The sequence below is a fragment of the Ochotona curzoniae genome, unplaced genomic scaffold (genome assembly GCF_017591425.1).
Source record: "Ochotona curzoniae isolate NIBS_2020 unplaced genomic scaffold, NIBS_Ocur_1.0 scaffold_4506, whole genome shotgun sequence".
Classification (NCBI taxonomy): Eukaryota; Metazoa; Chordata; class Mammalia; order Lagomorpha; family Ochotonidae; genus Ochotona; species Ochotona curzoniae.
The window spans coordinates 76,762,351-76,782,579 of NW_024467119.1; the positions used below are offsets into that span (position 1 = coordinate 76,762,351).

At 44.0% G+C, this 20,229-nt stretch overlaps 1 protein-coding gene across 5 annotated transcripts in view; it reads left to right on the forward strand.

Moving 5' to 3' along the window:
• The window catches only part of DCLK2 (doublecortin like kinase 2), a 168,475-nt gene that overhangs the window by 112,297 nt on the left and 35,949 nt on the right, over positions 1-20,229 (forward strand). For 2 of the 5 annotated variants that reach the window (XM_040966554.1, XM_040966558.1), the window contains exons 4-6: positions 1,567-1,668; positions 2,417-2,467; positions 8,984-9,078. In XM_040966554.1, the coding sequence (XP_040822488.1) occupies positions 1,567-1,668; positions 2,417-2,467; positions 8,984-9,078 (248 nt within the window). Of the gene's footprint in view, positions 1-1,566; positions 1,669-2,416; positions 2,468-8,983; positions 9,079-13,132; positions 13,136-20,229 lie in introns of all 5 variants that reach the window. The other 3 variants (XM_040966555.1, XM_040966557.1, XM_040966556.1) reach the window with 3 other exon arrangements.

A 20,229-nucleotide genomic window follows, 5' to 3' on the forward strand; every position in this document is an offset into this window, starting at 1 on the left:
GTTACATCTGATTGGTGGATGGCTGGACTGGCGTGAATTTCGTGAGCTGTGAGGAAGAAGAAATGGCGCTGGGTCCAGGGTGGGATATTCCAATAACTCCTTAAAAGGAGTAATTATGGAGCAAAGCTCCATAGATTCTTTCCTTGACTTAGTATAGAAATAAAAAACAAGAATCAGTTGCAGACAGAAAAGTTCTGTTTGCGAGGTGAACATGACAGGAGAAGGAAGGGGAGAGCACCTATTGGGAAAGATCTGGGAGATGGTGTGCCTCTTGAAAGGGGAGAGGGAGAGACACCAGGATTTCAGGAAGTGTCTTGGGTGTAGGAAGGGGTTGTTTTTGTTTTTAACATTTATTTTATTAGAAGGACAGATTTATAGAAAGAAAGACAAAGATCTTCTATCCATTGTTTCACTTCCCAAGTGGGTGCAATGGCCAGAGCTGAGCTGGTCGGAAGTGAGGAACATCTTCCGGGTCTCCCACATGGGTGTGCAGCATCCCTGTCTTGGGATTTAAAGATTCCCTGACTCCTCTTGGGGCAAGAATGGGCAAAAGACCTTTCCCAATTGCTGGTCTCCCAACCAAGCAGGAAATAGCTGGGCAGTTCCTGTGCTGTCCACTTGAAAGTGTGGTTTCCTGGCCACCGGGTGAGGGATAAACAGACACCAAGGTATCTGGCTTCTTGGGATTTAAATGTGATATATCCTGTTTACCAGTACTCGGCAGTATATGCTGACATGGCACTGAGCTGGTGGCCCAGGGAGAATTGGCACTGGACTTCACACAAGGTTTTGGTGGCCTTGAACGGTCTCAGAGAGGACAGTGAAATTGTAGTCTTTGTTTTTTCTTTATTGGAAAGGCAGATTTACAGAGCAAAGGAAAGATGGAAAGATCTTGAGTCTGCTGGTTCACTCCCCAAGTGACTGAAATGGCCAGAGCTGAGCTGGTCTGAAGCCAGGAGCCAGAAGCTGCTTCTCAGTCTCCCATGTGGGTGCAGGGTCCCAAAGCTTTGGGCCGTCCTCTGCTGCTTTCCCAGGCCACAAGCAGAGAGCTGGATGGAAAGCAGAGCATCCAGGACGTGGACTAGTGCCCACATGGGATACTGGCACATGCAGGGTAAGAATTTAGCCACTGGGCTCTTGCACTGGACCGGGAAATGTAGTCTTTACCTGTCAGTGCTAACAGAAGGGGGCAGACATTTGGCCTAGGGATTAAAAGTGCTGAATTCCATATTGGAGTGCCTGAGTTCTGTAACCAGGACCCAGGTCCCCGGACATAGCAGTGATGTCTGAAGTGTTCGCTTTCTGCGACCCATGTGGGACATTGGGATTGAGTCCCTGGCTCCATGCCCATGCCAGCATTTGAGGGGTGAACCACTGCGTGGGAAATGTTTCTCCTCTGCCTCTGAAATGATGTATTTTTTTTTTTTAAATGTTAACCAAAGATAACCTCAGATGTGCTTTTGGAATGGTTACAAATGATCAGGTAATGGTTCTGTGTGGTATACTGCACTCATGTGTAGTCTATGTTATTCCAGATGTATTAAACAGACTTCATTTTTGTCCTAGAATGTCGGGTCCTGAAGTCATCTTACTCACGATCCTCAGCTGCTAAGTACTCTGGATCCAAGAGCCCTGGGCCCTCACGTCGCAGCAAATCTCCAGCTTCAGGTAGTTGGTGGGAAAGTGGGGAAGGCTCTGAGGGGAACTGCTCTCTTTCTTTCTTCCTTATGAGCCACAGGCTGTTTACGCCAGATGCCAGGACAACTCCTGCTTGCCAAAGTTAGACTAGTTGTTCTGACATGTTAGCTAGTGTCTTCTGGTATTTACACAGATGTGGTTCATAATTTGATAACAACTGCACTTTTAATTATGTCAACTTCTTTCAGTCCCCTTTTTTCTACACATACACATGCAAACATACATACACACAGAGAAATATGTTGATAAATTTACACTGGCCTTCCATTCATTGGACAGTATGATAATGGCACTGATTGTAGTTGGAAAGTAGCACTTTGTTTAGGGGTAAGGCCTACCTATAAGTTATATAGATTTGTCCTATTTTTGCCTGTTGAGATATCGTTTTAAAAAGTTTTCAGTATCTATAAATATCTATAAATATTGACTGTGGATTTGTTTATAGTAATTTAGTTTTGCTGACACTATTTCCCACTAAGGGAAGAATTGCAAACCACTGTGGTTTTGCACATGGAAACCCTGGGACGTGGGAACATGGTATCAGCAAACACCATCTTGAGCATCAGACCTTGCACACGAGGTTTGTGAACACAGCCTGCTCCCGCTGAGCATGTCTACGACAGGTGTTTTCACCCCTTCTTCTCACGTCCACACGTCAACCTGCTGAGTAACCTCTGTCTTCCTGTCTCCCCCCTCTGTACACTCTGCATATGCGCAGTAAAGAGGGCTGGCCACTACTCCAGTGCCTATTCTGCAGCCAAGTCCCCAGGTGAGCCATGCTTTGTATGGCTTTGTCGCTCTGCTGGGCTTTTGTTCGTGTCTTCTGCCACATTTCTGTTTCCTGTTGCTCTGTTTCTGTGGCTGTTTCTGGCTTGTTCCTGTGTATGTCTGTCCAGTACAAAATGCTTCCTGATGAGCAGCATGCTTCCAGCGTTTTTGTCAATGAGAGAACCAACTACTGTCAGAAGATGGCCAAGGGCCAATCTGTGTGTAGTCAGGAGGCCTCTTGTCTCAAGGGTCTGTCTCCCAGGTAGTTGGGGAAGATTTCTGAAACTAAAAAAGGCTCATGGTTTGAAAGTTGTATTCTTCTGCCCTCACTGCCCTCGTCCCTGAGGTTAAGTGCTTAGGAACCGAAGTTTTAACATTCAGAATACTTTATTATAACCAATGCAGGGTACAGTTCTGAGATAAGGAGACAATACTACTCCTTTTTCCCGTTGTCCAACAGTTATTGTCGTAACATGACTTGACGTGACATACTCAAAAAATGACAGTTGAAAATATGAGTGTTTTTTAAAGATTTATTTATTTTTATTGGAAGTTAGATATGCAGAGAGGATAAGAGACAGAGAGGAAGATCTTCCATCCTCTGATTCACTCCCTAAGTGACCACAACTGCTGGAGTTGAGCCGGTCTGAAACCAGGAGTCAGGAACTTCTTTCCAGCTCTCCCCACACAAGTACAGGGTCCCAAGGCTTTGGGCCATCCTACATTGCTTTCTCAGGCCACAAGCAGGGAGCTAGCTGTATGGGAAATGGGGCTACCAAGACATGAACTAGTGCCCATATGGGATCCTGGTATGTGCTAGACGAAGACTTTAGCCACTGGGCTACTGTGCCAGGCCCAATATGAGTATTTTAAGCAAAAATATCTCTGTCATCAACCTCATTTTAAACTGTGCTATTAACTTTATCTCAAAACTGGGAAAGCTGGTATCATATGAAATTGTCAATAGTGCATGGTCTGGGCTTACGTGACAGATAGATGTAAGTTTTATAGGATCCTAGCTTTTGTTTTAGATGATATATTCATTTATATATTTTAAAGATTTATTTATTTTATTGGAAAGACAGATATACAGAGAGGAGGAGAGACAGAGAGGAAGATCTTCCGTCCAGTGATTCACTCCCTAAATGACTAACAGCCAGTGCTGCGCCGATCTGAAGCCAGGAGCTAGGAAGCTTCTCCAGGTCTCCCATGTGGGTGCAGGGTCCCAAGGCCTTGGGCCGTCCTTGACAAATTTCCCCGGCCACAAGCAGGGAGCTCAGTGGCAAGCGGGGCTGCTGGGATTAGAGCCAGCGCGCATTTGGGATCCCAGCGCATTCAAGGTGAGGACTTTAGCCGCCAGGCCCTAGGTGGTATATTTATAAATATCCCATCACCAAAATAATTAGACACAAATAGGGAGCATGGTTTGAAAATCAACTTATGATGACTTCAGCTCTGTCTACCTCTCCATCTCTGCCCTGGATCCAAGAGGAAAGTTTACATACTGAATTTACAGTCACATTTGCCCTGCAGAGCAACTGTTCCATGAAGTAGGCCAGAAACTGTATCAGTCATCCTAATTATTATTTGAAGACTGACTTTTATCTTATTTGAAAGGTACATATGCAGAGAGAAGGAGCAATGCAGTCTTCCATCTGCTAATGAGCTAATCTAAAGCCAGGAGCCAGGACTTTTCTGGGTTTCCCACATGGGTGCAGGAGTCCTAGGGCTTGAGCCCCCTGTTTTCCCAGGCCGTAAGCAGCAAAGCTGGATCAGAAGTGGAGCAGCTGAGAGTAGAACTGGTGCCTCTAAGAGATGCTGGCACTGCAAGGCAGAAGATTAGGCTGTTGAATCACTGTGCCAGCCCTAAAAAGTCATTCTTTTATTGGGATCCTTAGAACCTGATCAAGGAAATTCAAAACATTCAAGTTTGCAAAATGTTCAGTTAGGTCTATATTTGAGTTAATAGACCTCACAGCCTCATCAAAATTGCAAAACACTGAAAATCACATTTCAGAATGCAAATGCTCTTCCTTAACAGCAGTCAAGGGCTCCGTGGGCTATAGTTCCAGCTGTGGTTTGAATGTGGTTGTGCAGACAGCTGCCATTTTCCTCTAGGGGGCGTCTTCTCTCCACTTCCCCTGACAGGAGAGTTTTGTGTTTGTGAAAGTCTCAGCACCTAGGAGTATTACTTGGCTGCAAAAGCTGCTTTAGTACCTGTTCCCACTTTAAATGCTTCTTGGGACTAATTAGAAGTTCAAACAGAGCTGTTAATTTGGTAGCGTAATATTGTCTTTTTTTTTTTTCAATCAGGGGATACAGGTAGGGCTTTGAGTGATCAACTAAAGCCTTGAACAAAACCCAACCAAAAGAGCTAAAGAGAATGTCACATACACACAGAGATAATAATCTGGATAATGTGTGTCTTTTCAGAAAACCCTTGGGCCGGTAAATTATCTCATATGGGCACCATTTCAAGTCCCAGCTGCTCTATTTCTGATCCAGCTCCCTGCTAATGTGCCTAGGAAAGCAGTGGAAGATGGCACAAGTGCTCAGGCCCCAGCATTCGTGTGGGAGACCCAGAAGAGGTTATAGGCCCCTAGCTTCAGCATGGTCCAGCCCAATCCATTGTGACCATCTGAGCAGTGAAGCAACAGACAAAAGGTCTCTGTCTTTCCCTCTTTCCTGTAACTCTTTCAAGTAATAATTAAAAAATATATTTAAAACAATTCTTAGGTTTTGTTGATTTTTTTAAAAGAGAGTTTGAAATTTTTACTTTAGAGGAAGAGAGGCAGAACTCATCGCTGTTAGTGCACTCCTCAGTTGCTTGCACAAAGCTGGGAACCAGAAACTCAGGTCTTTCAAATGGGTGTTAGAAACCCGACTACCTTAGCTATCACCTGCTTCCTTTCAAGGATCAGGAACGGGCCTTGGACTTGAACTCTCCAGGTACAATGATATGGGGTGTGGCTGTCCCAGTCAGCTGCTTAACCACTGAATTAAATGCCAGCCCTGCCCTTTCTAGCTTGTAAACCTTTTGTAGTCCTCCAAAATAAAATATTTAGAACAAACATGTTAGAAAGCACTCAAGTGTAGCTCTTACCTGAGTATGATGGGTGGACCTAAAAAATTTGGAAGAGGAAAGACAGTGTGTAGTGTAATGGTGTTGGCGTATTCTGCCAGCCCGCGAGGCAGCCACAGTGAGGGGTGGCAGCTCCCTGTGGCACTGGCCAGGTTCCTGTTTAGCCTCCCTTGATCTCAGAAGGAATATACAAATAAATGACAAATAGAGAACACTTTCCCAAGACTGTTGTGAGCTTGGAGGGCTATGTGGGATCACAGGTTTTTTGGGGAACATGTGGGCACATGATCGACACCAGTTAAATCCCTGACAGTGAGTTTTATTCGGAAACCCTGCTTGAGCAGGGAGTGAGTGGGAGGAGATGAGTCTTTCCTGGAGCCTTCCAGCTGCAAAAGCTGATCTTTCTTCTCTGTTCCCTTCTCCAGCATGGTTTTCAGGCAGCCTTTGCGCTCAGCGAGGTAGCTGACTGCAGTGACTGCTAACAGGACTTAGTTTTGTAAGATTTATGTTTTGGAAGAATTCCAGAGACAAGAGAGACAGAGAAAAATCCTCCTTCCATTGGCTCACTCCCCTAAGTGGCCAAGCTGGACCTGGCCGAAGCCGAGTGGGTTACTTCATTTGGAGACATGCATGGCAGGCACCCAAGAACCTGGCCCAAATTCTGCTGTTCTCTAGTGACTTGCCCAGGGCACTGTGAGGGAGGGAGAGGAGAATGCATAGTTCAGTCTCAACTCACACCAAGCTTACCAGGTTATCACTCACAGTAATCTCCACATGCTGTGGATCTCCTTTAGGTAGTTTTGAAAGACTCTGCATCCCCCACTCCCCACACCGAGCAGTTTCAGATACACATTGAAATTAAACAGAAGGGACAGATTTGCCATGGACCCCTGACTCCTGAACCCCCACCGTCTCTTCCGCCGTCAGCATCTCCCACAGTGTGGTTCACACTGGGGAGACTGAGAAAGCTGCACTGATGCTCTGTCACCATCCACACTTGGTGTCGCATGACTTTGGGCAATTTTAAAGTGCACATTGGACCTCATCTCCCAAGATGGTATGTGAATAATTTCCCTAATGCAAAAAAATCTCTGCACTCCACCTTTTAAAGAAATGAATAATAAAAATAGTTAAAATTTAAATGAGTTGGAAATAACCCAGGCTTTTATATAATCTGAGATGCTTTATAAAGCTGTACAATTACTTTTTGTGGGACTTGTATTCTGAATACCCCCAAACATTTGTTAGGAAAAATCTGATAACCAACCCTTGAATGAGTGGTTTAGAAAAATTAAAGTTTAGAAATTGAAAAATTACTGAAACAACTTTCAATCCCTGCCAGTTGTTTTAAAATATTTCCCATGTGCCGCCACTCAAAAACTGAAACTCAAATTTCTTTAGCCAAAGACTTTTATTTGTCTATTTGGCTTTGTGTCTTACTAATGTGTGTTACAGTCATAATTATTGGATTGCTCCCTTACGATTATGAAAAAGGAGGGGGAAGGGAGAAGGGTCAGGTACCATCATTTTGGTATAGTGGGTAAAGCCGCTGCTTGCAACATCAACATCCTATGAGTGCTGATTGGAGTCACAGCTGCTCCACGTCCAATCCAGCTCCCTGCTAATGCACCTGTGGAAGCAGCAGAACATGGCCTATGTCCCTGGGTCCCTGCCACCCATGTGGGAGATCTGGAAGAAGCTCCTGACTCCAGTCAAGTCCAATCCTGGTGGGGAGTCCAGCCATGTGGGGAGTGAGCCAGAGGAAGAAAGAGCTGTCCCCTTCTCTTCCTTTCTCTCTCTCTGTAACTCTGCCTTTCAAATAAATAAGACAGTCTTTTAAATAAAACGTGCTAATTTTGCTTTTCTTTCCACAAAAATACTGATTTTTATTTGGGTAAAAGTTTTGAGGGTTGATGCAAGCAATGAAAGGGATAATAAATACATTTTCTGGGCCCAGCGTGATAGCATAGTGGCTAAGTTCCTCACCTTGAACGTGCTGGGATCCCATATGGATGCCGGTTCTAATCTCATCAGCTCTGCTTCCCATCCAGCTCCCTGCTTGTGCTCTGGGAAAGCAGTCGAGGACGGCCCAAAGCCTTGGGACCCTGCATCCGTGTGGGAAACCTGGAAAAAGCTCCTGGCTTCGGACTGGCTCAGCTCTGGCCATTGCGGCCACCTGGGGAGTGAACCATCTAATGGAAGATCTTCCTCTTTGTCTCTCCTCGTCTCTGTATATCTGACTTTCTAATAAATAAATAAAGTGGAACATTAAAATAAAATAAATGAATAAAATAAAATTGTTTTGCAGGATAGAAACAGCGTTCCAGTACCTTTGTGCACCTTTGTGCACCTTTGTGCAGCAGTGATTGCGGGAGCGGAGTCAGTTGATAAAGAGTGAATGTGAGTCCCGGTGACGGGGCTGACCAGTTAGTTTATGATGCAGAGGCTCCAAATGGACCTTTGCCTCTGTAAACAGCAGTGACTATTCTCTTCCTAGCACAGGATCCAAAATGAGCTTCCAGCCAAGGAAGCGTATGAAGGGCAAATGGAGGACTACCAGCATCTCCTAATGAACAAAAACTAAACTGTGAAGAAATTGGAAGGATTAGGAATAATTTGTCTAAAGGGAAACTTAAAGGATACCATCAATGGCCCTTGGAAAAATGTGAGGATATTACAAGGGAACCTTGTGACCCACAAGGTGTTCCATGTATATCTGCTCGAAGAGCTGATGGTATGTGAGGTGAATGAGCAAGTGGAGTCGTTTTGGCACTGGAAGACCCCTGCTGGCCAATTCGAATATTGCCATTCACCAACACACTCAGTTCCCCAGGGATCACATACACTTTCAGGCATATGTGCTGCCACAGCCATCATGTTGCATGGTAGCTGAAAATGGCTTGGGCGCTGAACTTCTCTCTGGATGTGGAGTTGGACTGAGGATCTACATTCTTGATTCCAGTCATATTTCCTTTCTGCTAAGAATATGGTTAGGAAGGTGTTTGGATTGTGGTGAATTGAATTGGGAAAGTCATAAGAGCTTCTTGGTGGCTTGGCTTGCTCTTCAACTGGGTAGTGGCTATTATGGAACAGCCAGAGCAAACCATTATGAGGAGCAGCCACTCCTTTCTTGACCTCAAGTCATTCTTTGATCTTTGCTACCAAGCAGTATACATGGAGCAGTTCATGTTTACATCTCAAATTCCATAATGTTTTACGTATGTGTTTTTATCACTGTTAACAGCTATTATTGAAAATCTAGTTTCACGGCCTGATTTTTTTACATTATGTTTTGTTTTGCTTTGCCTTGCTGATTTGCCATCTGCTGTAAGTGAAGCGAGGCTTCGTCGGAACGGTCCTATGCATGTACTTAGTGCTGATGCGGTCTGGGAGTTTGTGTTATGCCAACTTCTGTCTCCTTTGTTTTCTGATCAGTGAATGGGACTCCCAGCAGCCAACTCTCCACTCCAAAATCCACAAAATCCTCCAGCTCTTCTCCGACCAGCCCAGGAAGTTTCAGGGGGTTAAAGGTAGGACACATGTTCATGTGATTTCGTTAAGAGTGTATCAATTGGCTTTTGTTTAAGAGCTTGAGTACAATAACAAGTTAAAAAGAAAGAGTTTAGAATTTGGAGCCAGGCTCTGAATCCTGTGTCCTTTTGTAATTTTGACCAATTCCTTTAACTCCTCTGTGCTAAGATGTTGTCATCTCTAAAGTTGCTACATGGTTTTGTGGTTAGAGTGACATAATGTGATAAAGGGTAATCAATGTTAGCTTTTCTGTGATCTTAATGATTTATATTGGCAAAGCCTTGGAGGACACTGGGATTCTTTAAAAATCAGATAAAGTCTGAAATAGAATGAAATACTAGTAAAATATTTGCATTCTTAAGTAATAACACAAGACAAATGTGATCTTTTTGGTGATGAACTTAGGATTTAGATATTGACTATGATCTAACAATATCAAGAATAATATTTAATAGGCAGTTAACTGGTAGTTTGAGGTAGAACCAAGTTTGTCAAATTTGGACAAGTCTTATTTGATGTAATGGTTCCAAGTAATTTACTCTTTTCTTAAAAAAAACTTTATTTATTTTTATTGTAAAGTCAAACAGAGAGAGAGGAGGAGAGACAAAAAGGAAGATCTTCTGTCCAATGATTCACTCCCCAAGTGACCACAGTGGCCTAAGCTGAGCCAATCTGAAACCAGGAGTCAGGAGCTTCTAGGTCTCCCATGCAAGTGCAGGGTCCCAAGGCCATGGGCCATGCTCGACTGCTTTCCCAGGACACAACACAGAGCTGGCTGTTAAGCGGTGCTGCTGGGATTAGAACCGGCACCCATATGGAATCCCAGCACGTTCAAGATGAGGACTTTAGCTGCTACGCCACCACAATGGACCTGATTTACTCTTCCAAGAGAAAATTTGCCTAGTAAAATAGTAATAAGAAAGTTCCCTTTGTGAAAACAACCAAACTGGCCATAAGGGAATCTACACTAAAAGTGCTGAAGTATACCTAATGCCATATGTGTGAGTGCAAGAATTAAAGGGTATGGTATGTTTGGTTGACCTTTTATTTGCCATTATTAGGAATGCATTCTCCAAAGCTGGGAGGTGTTCTTAAACAATGTTAGAATGTTGTTCATTGGCAAACTAAGCTCTGAGAGCCTCAGCAGCCTTGCCTGAACAAGGAATGAGGACCTGCCACGCCTGGCCTCCTGATGCCTCTAAAGCAGCACCTCAAGTCTGGTTCCTTCTGCTCCTTAGACAGTTCTGGTGGGATGATGGGCCTCCTGGGGCTGTGTAGTCTGTGCTTCCAAGTGAACATGTGGGAAACTCATTTAAATGCCTGAGAATAAAAATTGTGCGTGTGTGTACATGTGTGTGTGAATGGGGGTTCATATATCCCCACTTATGGTAGAAATAGAGATCTTCCACTTCATTGATTCACTTCTCATTTGCCTGAAACACCAGGGCTAGGCCAGGCTGAATTTGGGAGCCAAGAGCTCAGTCCGTCTCTCCCATGTGCTTGAGCAATCACTTGCTGCCTCCCAAGGTGTGCACTCAAAGGGACCTGGGATGGGAAGTGGATCTGGGACTCCAGCTGGGACATTCTGATATGGGATATTTGAATAACAGCTGTGGTAAGCGCTCACCCCCAATAGTCCATTTTTGTGTCTGTTTGCTTGTGTAACTTCACAGAATGTAGACTGTGGCCAGTAGTATGACACAAAGCTCTCATCTGTCACAAAACACCAGAAATTCTTTATTTTTTAAAGATTTGTTTTATTATTTTTATTGAAAAGTCAGCTCTACAGAGAAGAGGAGAGACAGAGAGGAGGAATCTTCTGTCCATTGATTCACTCCCTAAGTGGCTGCAATGGCTGGAGTTACACCAATCCAAAACTATAAGCCCATAGCCTCTTCCAGGTCCACATGGGTGCAGAATCCCAAGGCTTTGGGCTGTCCTGGATTGCTTCCAGGCCACAAGCAGGGAGCTGGATGGGAAGCAGGGATGCCAGGATTACAACCGGCACCCATATGGGATCCTGGTACATGTAAGGCAAGGACTTTTTAGCTGCTAGGCTACTGTGCTGGTAATCTTTTTTTTTTTTTTTTACTATTATTAAAGATTTATTTTATTATGAAGTTATTTATATTTAACAAAACAAGCTGAAATTTTTCCTGCATTTTAAAAATATTTATTTGACAGAGCCAAGAGATGGGTGGGCTGACTGGGGGGTGGGAATAAGTATCTTTTATCTAATGATTTTCTCCCCAAATAGCCATGTCAACTAGATCCAGGCCAACTTTTCTGGGTTTCCTATGCATCTGGTAGGGGCCGGAGTGCTTGACTGAGCCACCTTCCTCTGCCTTCTCAGTTGCACTAGCTGGTTCACCGGTGGAGCAGATGGCACTCTGATATAGGATGCCAGCCTTCCAAATGGGACCTTAAGGTGCTGCACCACACTAGCCCCTTGGCATTTTTTTTCCATACATTTGCTTATGTCTCTCCATGCTTAATAGGATTTCCATGGATTTCTTAGTTGTCACACATTACCCCCCCACACACCACCAGAAAAAAAATAGTTGAATAAATGAAAAATCACTGTATAAGCTATTTCAGATTTTCTTTTCTAACTCATTTTCCCTATAGTAGGTTGGAACTGTTGTGTTATTGATAAATGCATATAGCTTTCCAGCATTATAGAAGTTAATTGAATCAATTATTTTCAGGTTGTCTCACCATGGGTTAAGGCAAAAGCAATTGACTGACTTCTAGTGCTGGTCTCTGTTGATCTGAGCCAGTCTCTTCATAAGCTGTCCAGTAAACTATTTGAGAAACTCATTCCTGTTTCTCTCCAGGCAGCCCATGTGGTCATCAGGTGGGCACCTTTGTGCCTGCTTGCCCTAGGTCCTGCCAGGTAACATTTCTCTTTCTTGTTACCTGGTAGTAACCTGGGCCCTCTTCTTTTCTTTTAGTCCATTGTTAACTTCAAGCATCAACTTACTCATTTCTCTTAGAGACACCTAGCCAATTAGTGCTGCTTGTTAGTTGAGGCTTTAGCTTCTGGCCTGGACAGTGTCTTGTTTCAAGAACATACATATTAATGCTGTGTGTACACACCTGCTCCTTTATACCTGTACATACACTCACCCAAGAGCACCCACATTGGTGGAATGAAAATTCATTGAATTTGAAAAACTTGACCATGATGTTATATTAGGTGCCATTGTTCATCTACTTTTTGACTTAATTACTTTATGATCGTAGCATACTGTTTGACTAAATTACTTCATGATGTACTTTATGATTAATACTGAGAGCTAAAGATGAGGCATTTTCAGGTAAAGGGAGGTGCTGATGTGTGAGCAAGCATGAGAATGAAAGGCCAAGTCAGATTGAAGAGAGAGAGGTGGGCTCTCCGTGATGGCCCTCCAGCTCCTCTGCCGTGGGCTCTGTGCGTTGCTGCCGGAAGCAGCCTCTAGGTTTTCTTTCTCTCATCTGTTCAGTGAGGATCCTTAGTCTCTGAAATGCCAAGGTATTATTTTTTTGCAAAACCAAACCCAGAGAAGCTGGGGATTCTTTTCTCTCCCTTTGGAGCTGGGCCAGAATCAAAAGAGTACCTCCCTGATGCTGTTCTCTGGCCATAGTGCAGAGTGTCCCTTCCACAAGTCAGGCTTTGTGGCCATCCCACTTGCTGTCATCCCCAGCAGTCTGTGGTATTCATTGCTGCTGGAATAAACACCTGCTTTTCCAACACCACCGCTTGCTCAAGTTATGCTGTAGTACATGTCCTGTGGGTATCAGTGGAAGCTCTCCCCAGCTCCTGTCCACCTTCACGAGAGCTTTCTGTTCAGTGACATGAAAAATAGAGGCTTACAGATAATGACCATGTGTTAGTACTGTTCTCCCCCGTCTGTCTTCCTTTAAAATAGCTTGTTGTAATCAATTAAGAGGGCCTCTCTGATGGTGGAGAACTGCCGTCTGTGGATAGGAACTATTTATCCTCTTTGGATTCTTTAAATGGCTATAGGGATACACCGTCTTTCCACAAAGACTCACAATGGCAGAAATGAGCAAGTCAAGCCGGAGCAGCATTGAAGGCCTTGATGCCATAGCTATGCCTGAATGTAATTTGGGCCATAGATTATTATTATTTTTTTTTACTTGTCTTTATTCACCAGGAAGTAAGCAAGGTTAAATCAAAGGCAAGCAGAATTTGATGTCTGGCACCATTTCCCCTGCTTTGTGCCCATGTCTGGGAATTTGTTTATTTCTTGTTAGGGACACCGAAGGCACTGAAGCTGGGAATCATGTACAGGAAGTTTAATCTCTGATCGCAGATGATGGGCACTGCTGTGGGCACATTTTAAAGATCACAGAAATATGGAGGCAGCCTTTCTCTCTACAGATCACACTTAGCTTTCTTCAGGCTCTCCTCTTGGAGGAAGACAGCTCTGCCCCATGGCACTCAAAGGTCGTGTTCTTTGAGAGTCTACAACAAAGCCTGTAGAGGAGGCAAGGTTTCATTCAGATCAAGTAATGTTTGCAGAATGAAGTAGAAAACCCAGGGCGCTGACTAATAGTAGATTCTTGGAAAACTGAAAGACTTTCGGGTAACTGATAGGTTGTATCTCAGTTAATTATAAATTTTTGGTTTGCCAAATTATTATTTAAAAATTACTCCTGACTTTTGTTCTAGATAGTAAGATCAACTGTATTCAGGGCCGGGGGCATCATGATGGAACAGGGAGTTCTACTCACAGTAGAGATTGGATATCAAAGTCAGCAAAGATATAGTTCTGGATGGTTTAGCAGGTACTCACACAGGAGTCTCCAAGGACAGGGAGGTAAACCCAAGACAGGACTTCTTAAGCTGAGAAATCAGGAGCCCGACCAGAGCTTTGTGAGTTGTACAAAAACCATAGAGAGAATGTGGCAACTTAAAGTCGACTTGGCCCTTGAGGTTCGGGACTGTGAAGTGTCCGTGTCCTCCTGGCTGGGATGCTGATCACTTCACGGTCTGTCTTTAGCACTGTGATTCTGATCTGCCCCGCCCCCATGACATGGTGGGCCTGCTCTGCTGGCTGCAGCACAGGCATGCCAGCAGGAAGTTGGTGGCATTGTTGCGGAAAAGCCCTGCTGTTCATGATGTAGGAAGACCTCCAAGGACTGGTTGGCCTCTGAGTTCCTGGGTTTAGGTTGGCACAGATGCTGTGTATCAGAGAGGATTGAAAGCCTGGGCAAGGAGCAAGGTGGCAGCATTCAAGGTTGGGAAGAAAGAGTGAAAATCCTGGCCCTGTGGAGAGGCTGGAGGTGGAAAGGATGAGCGGATGCCCATTGGCAGCGCTTCCTGGGAACCTTGGGAAGAGCTTGCTGGCAGGTACTGAACACGAAAACTGGAAGTCAGGCTACACTCTGTGCCCAGCAGTTCTACCAAGCACATAAACTTGAATATAATGACAGACATCCATGGTTGGCTGGGGTTGTTGGTTTTCTTTGGAAGCCTGCAGTAGAGCTGAGTGTTACCAGGATTGACATAGGTTGGCCAGGCAACTGTGTGAGTTATGTAGATAAGAGAAATGTCCCCGTGATCAGAATACAGTAGCTGGAATTTGAATGTAGAGCCTGTGCCCATAACTATGCCCTGTCCCCAAGGACACAGTGCGAGAGCAAGCCAGGCTACTGAATGAATTGTTAAAGGCTGGGGCCTCCAAGCCAGTCCTTAGTGGGTGTTCCCCTGGATTTGGATCCTTTAGTATATCAGAGCTTAGCTTTGTTAGCGTTTAGGGGATGTAGCTCTTCTGAAGGGCAGGGCTGCTTTCAGTATGCTTACCTAGCAATGAGGCCTTTGGACAGCTCAGATTTTAGTCTCTTTCCCTACAGTGGCATCCAGCTGCCCAGCTGTCTTTCATGGTCATAAGTATAGGAGGCCAGGTCATGCCATGCTATACTAGACTTGTGGGACAAGGGTGCACAGCTCCTTGGAAATGTTTTTCTTACGTTGTCCTTTGTTAAGGTTTTCTGTGAATGCTCCAACTTGTTCTAGCAAAGGCGATGGACAAGCAAGAGGAGAATTTTGGGGTTGGCATAGGCCAAGATTAAGAGGAAACTGACACCCTCTGCTGTGCAAATACTCAGCCCTGGAGAAGAATGAAGCAGAAGCTTTTTCCAGGTTTCACACGCAGGTTCAGGGCGCCAAGTGCTTGGGCTACACTGCTTTCTTAGACCTTAAGCAAGGAGCTGGATCAGAAACAGAACAGCTAAGATTCGAGCTGGCACCGGTATGAGATGCTGACTGTGCAGGTGGAAGATTAAGATGCAGGGCCGCCACATTGGCCCCTTACCTCATCAGCTTTATTGCTGTGTTGTTCTCCAGAGTCATCTTTCCTTGTCCATGCCTTCTTCTCCTTGACAAATGCAAAAATCCTGCCCTTGCTAGGCTATACTCTTCTGTCCTTGCCCATCTTGCTGATTCTTAATTTTCCCCTTGACCTTGGCCTACAACCCATTTCCCCTGGCTCAGCTCCTCGGAGTCCCTTCGATCCAGCTGGTAACTTCTCCTGCAGGAATATTAGCTGTGCTTCAATCCCAGCATTTTCTTGGGGACAGATGGGTAATAAAGAACACTAAATGTGTCGTCAGCTGCCAGATGGATGGAAAAAGCATCTCCCTGAGCTTTACTTCATCCTGCACGACCCAGCTGAAGACTTCTAAGGCAATAGCAACTCTAGGCTCCCGAGTCCCAGGCACATGTGTGGACACCCCAGGCCGGCACGCTTCTCAGGCTGTGATGCTGCAGCGTCGCCCGGGGCTGTCTGCCAGGAGAGTTGTAGTTGGGTGAGAGAAGAAGGGAGAATACATTTGGAACATTATCCAACATCTTGAGATTATAAACTGTCTGATATGCTGATCTTTTATCTGTGGTGTCTCCTGGGTCTGCTGGTGGTGAAAGATTTCCCAGATTTGTGAAGTGTGATGAAAGCACTGGTCGTATCTCATCCTGACGGGCAGAGCTAAAATGTAGCCCTCTGACCTCCTGAACTTGAAAACGTCTTTTCGAAGCTGTGAAATGTAGATGCACAGTAGCTGCTGACCTTAGATGTTTCTGCTTTTCCCAAGAGCTTCATCTTTTCGTTTATACTTAATACTGGCTAATAATCCCCAGTGCTAAGAGACTGACCGCTCTGCTGCTCGTTCATTACCCCAGCAACGTTGATGAGTGACTTCATCTTGGACTGCACTTGAATTGGTTAGAAAGAAACAGAGGGAAAGACTTGGCAGTTTTAAACGCTGCAGTGCCCTAACAGAATAAATCATCGTGTGGAATCTGAATCCATAGACATTGCTTTTGCACAGTGCAATTGTTCGATGAATCTGGTGTATTTGGGGGCACGTGATTCATTTTGGCAATGCTTCTCTTTGTGTGGGTTTGCCAAGCAAAACAATGTGTATGTTGGGTCAGTTGAAGTTGCATATGTGTTCATAGTAATGCCCCTGCATTCTTAGATCATTGGAAATTCTTCATAGTGTAATAGAGGTGATCAGATGACATTAAGACTTACAGGTTGTTGTAGTGGCTGATTCTGGTAGCCTCTGTAATTGGTACTGAAGAGACAGACAACTCCCGCCCCACCAACACACACACACACACACACACACACACACACACACACACACACACACACAGTTGGGCTTTGGTAAAACTCCACAAAGAAAGCAAGCAGGCGTTGTTAGTAGGTGTACATGGTCACACTATCTCTTGCACACCATCCTTAGTTGAAAGGAGTGTTTGGAGGAGTGTGATGAGGGTCAGTGTTGGTTTTAGCTGAGCAGGCCGTGTGATCTACGGAGGTGGTGGTGACAGGAACAGAGGGTCGCCACTCAGCAGGTTTTAAACAGCTCAGTTAAGCTGCTGCGCTGGTTGATACCTTGAACTCTGTTCACATACAGGCAGTGGGTTCTGTTTGCCACAGGTCTCCAGCCCCACAGCTCAAGGTATGACTGCCAGTAAGAGGAATTCACATGTTACCAGCCCCCCAGATGCCATCTCTGTTTTTGCATATTATTTTTCATTCTGAAATATTGCAGAGTATTTCAAATGATCAGAAATAGAAATTAAACTTATAAAGCTTTTTAGTCTTCAATGCTGAGTCTTCAATGCTGAAGTAGGCTTCAGCATTGTCAGCAATTTATATCAGCTTTCCTCTTGCTATGGAATTGATATTTTTCATGTTTTAAAAAAAAGCTTGCAAAGTAATAGTGGGACAAATCTACTTACATGTATCATCTAGAATACTTGAAGTTTTAAAAATCTTGAAAAAAATCTTAAGTATATTTAAATTTCATATTTATGTTTACATATATTCAATGGCTGATGATCAAGTTAGGTTAATTGATATTTTCATCTCAAACATTTAGCAAATTTTATTAATGCACACAGTTGTATGTATTTATGATAGTATGGTACAGTAATTTTAATAGAAGTCATTTTTGTAAAGAAAATTTTGTCTTAAACTGTGGATTAAAAGACTGGCTTTATCATGTGATGAAATCACAGGGATAGTACTGTACTTATATACTCTGAAAGCATTTTTAATAATTTGAAAGTCAGATATTCAGAGAGAAAGATCTTCCGTTCACTGGTTCAGTCCTCAGGTAGCTTCAGCACTTAGAACTGAGCCGATCTGAAGTTAGGAGCCAGGGAATTTTTCCAGGTCTCCCACACAGGTGCAGGGTCCCAAGACTTTGGGCCATGCTCTACTGTTTTTCCATGCCACAGGCAGGGAGCTGGAGTGGCACAATTGGGACACAAACTGGCACCCACATGGGATTCCAGCAGATGCAAGGTGAGCTTTTAGCTACTAGGTTACCGTGCAGGGCCCCCTTGCTATGTATTTTGAAGAGTGAGTTTGGAATTGGGTGACAGACATCCCTTCCATTCCAGGACTTATAGACTAGTGATCATACAGGACACAACAGTGTTAGAAGAGACTAAAAGCTCTTGGATGCTGGAGTCACACTTGAGTTTAGTTTGAGTCTCCTTCCCAAAACACACACACACACACACACACACACACACACACACACTTGCCATGATATGGTGCTTAGAAAAGTCGTACAATCACCTTGTGTTTTGGTTTCTTTGGTTTCTTGGTAGATCATTGACAATGATAACACAGAATTCATTCAATGTAAAGTACTTATCAGGACTTGACACAAAGTAGGCATTCAAGAAGCTGCATGGGTGTCATTTTTGCTTTTCTTAAAAAGAAAAGGTTGTTCTTAACTATAGATGACTCAATAACTGAGTGGCAGAGCAGACCTAAATTATAACAGCTGAACAATTAATTACCATTGCTACCAGAAACGTCCTGCACAGATGTTCTCAGTATTGGTTACACATTGGGTCGTCTGTGGAGCTTGAAAAGCGCTGATACCTGGACTGTCTCCAGAGGCCCTTTCATTCATTTGAGGTGTATCCTGGCAATCTCATTTTTCAGAGTGTCCTAAGAGATTCTCATGTTAGCCAAGGATAGAGAACTGTTACTTTGTGGCAATGACTGTGCAAAAAGGTTATTCTGTCCTCAAGGTTAACAGTGCAGAATTAAGTTGAAGAAAATACTTTCCTTCTGGACAGGAGATCCCAGAGCCTGTGGAACTGTATCATAAAATCGAAATCATAATAAATGCTTTCCTTCTAAGGTTATTGTAGACCTGCAGTTTTCCCACTAGCCAAATTCTGGTCACAGCGTCTTCCTCTATAAGTACATTTTATTGGAATACAGTCCAGCCTATTTGTTTATCATTGCCCTCTGTTGGCTTTCCTGCTACAATGAACAGTTAATGCCATTATGTCTACAAAGCTTAAACTGTTACTTTTTGGCTCTGATTGAACATGCTTCTTACTGATGTAGACCACTTGTCAATTGGATTATGATGTAGTTTTGCAAAATACATTCCAGAAAATCAACTTGCTGTATAAAATATTTCCTAGACTGCATGCTCATCATCTTCATGTGAAACTGTTAGCTTTTGGAAAAGACAAATTAAACAGTTAGGTTGAGTGTACATGGGCCGGAAAGGAGCAAGAGTGAAACTGTCAGAGAAGGAAGAGCTTGCTGCTTCCCAGATGGTAGAACTGCAGGATTTCCCTTTCAGAATCACAGAGCCCCGTGGCTTGATCACAGATCCCTTGATGTCTTCCTTGTACCTAGTGCTGGTAGTACAAGTGCAGCAGATTTTATGAGTCATTGTACGTACATTGTACGTGCTAGTTGGTTGTCAGTGACCACTTCAGCCAGGAAATCAAAAGAATCTTAGAGCCCCTCCCGAGTCAAACCAGTGGTCTGGGCTACATTGTCCAAAGCAACAGACTGGTTTCTTCAAGTGATTTCATCGTTTAGAGTGAGATCTCTCCTTTTGCTTTTGTGGTGGGAAAAGGTGGACCTAGCGATGGCAGTCAATCTAGAAAGAACATGTCAGTTGAGAGATGCAATAATCTTGGTATCTTATCACAGGAGTTTCATGGAAACAGTAAATCATTGTACATTGATTTTCTCTCTGGTTAAGCAGATTTTCCTCCAGTTGTGCCTGTCAGGATTCAAGGGGTAGTTGTCTAATTCTTGACAAATGTATCCACCTAGAATCTCCTGTAATGGAAGTGCTAATAGCACCTGATAGGCTTGCTCATCAGCTGTCGGAGAAGTCCGTGATGATGCAGCCACAGCAAGTCCCAGAGGACATGCTCTGCACTGTCATCCAGGGCTTTGCTGTCGCTTTTGCTGCTGACAAATGAGAGCCTCATTGGGAAGTACCGCCCTCTCCTTCCCACCTCCTGCTGCACCTGGTGGTGGTGGTGGACAGTGTCTTGAATGAACCCAGATACAGCTGTGCGTTATGCCTCTCTGAGGACCTTGTGAGCGTATGTCACAGACAGCAGCATTGTAGCTGTTGCTGGGTGCCCAAGTGCTTGTTAGCCTATTATCAGTTTTTGATAAAAAAAAAAATTGTTACTTTGACAATAGAAATGAGATTTAATTACAAACACGATTTGATCTTTCTGGCATTGGCTCCAGTAAGATTGTAATTTCTCTTACAGAGGAAGACAAAAGTTTTGCAAAGGAATTGGTGAGAATTTTGTCAAGTCATAGCTGCATTATCACTGCTCCTTG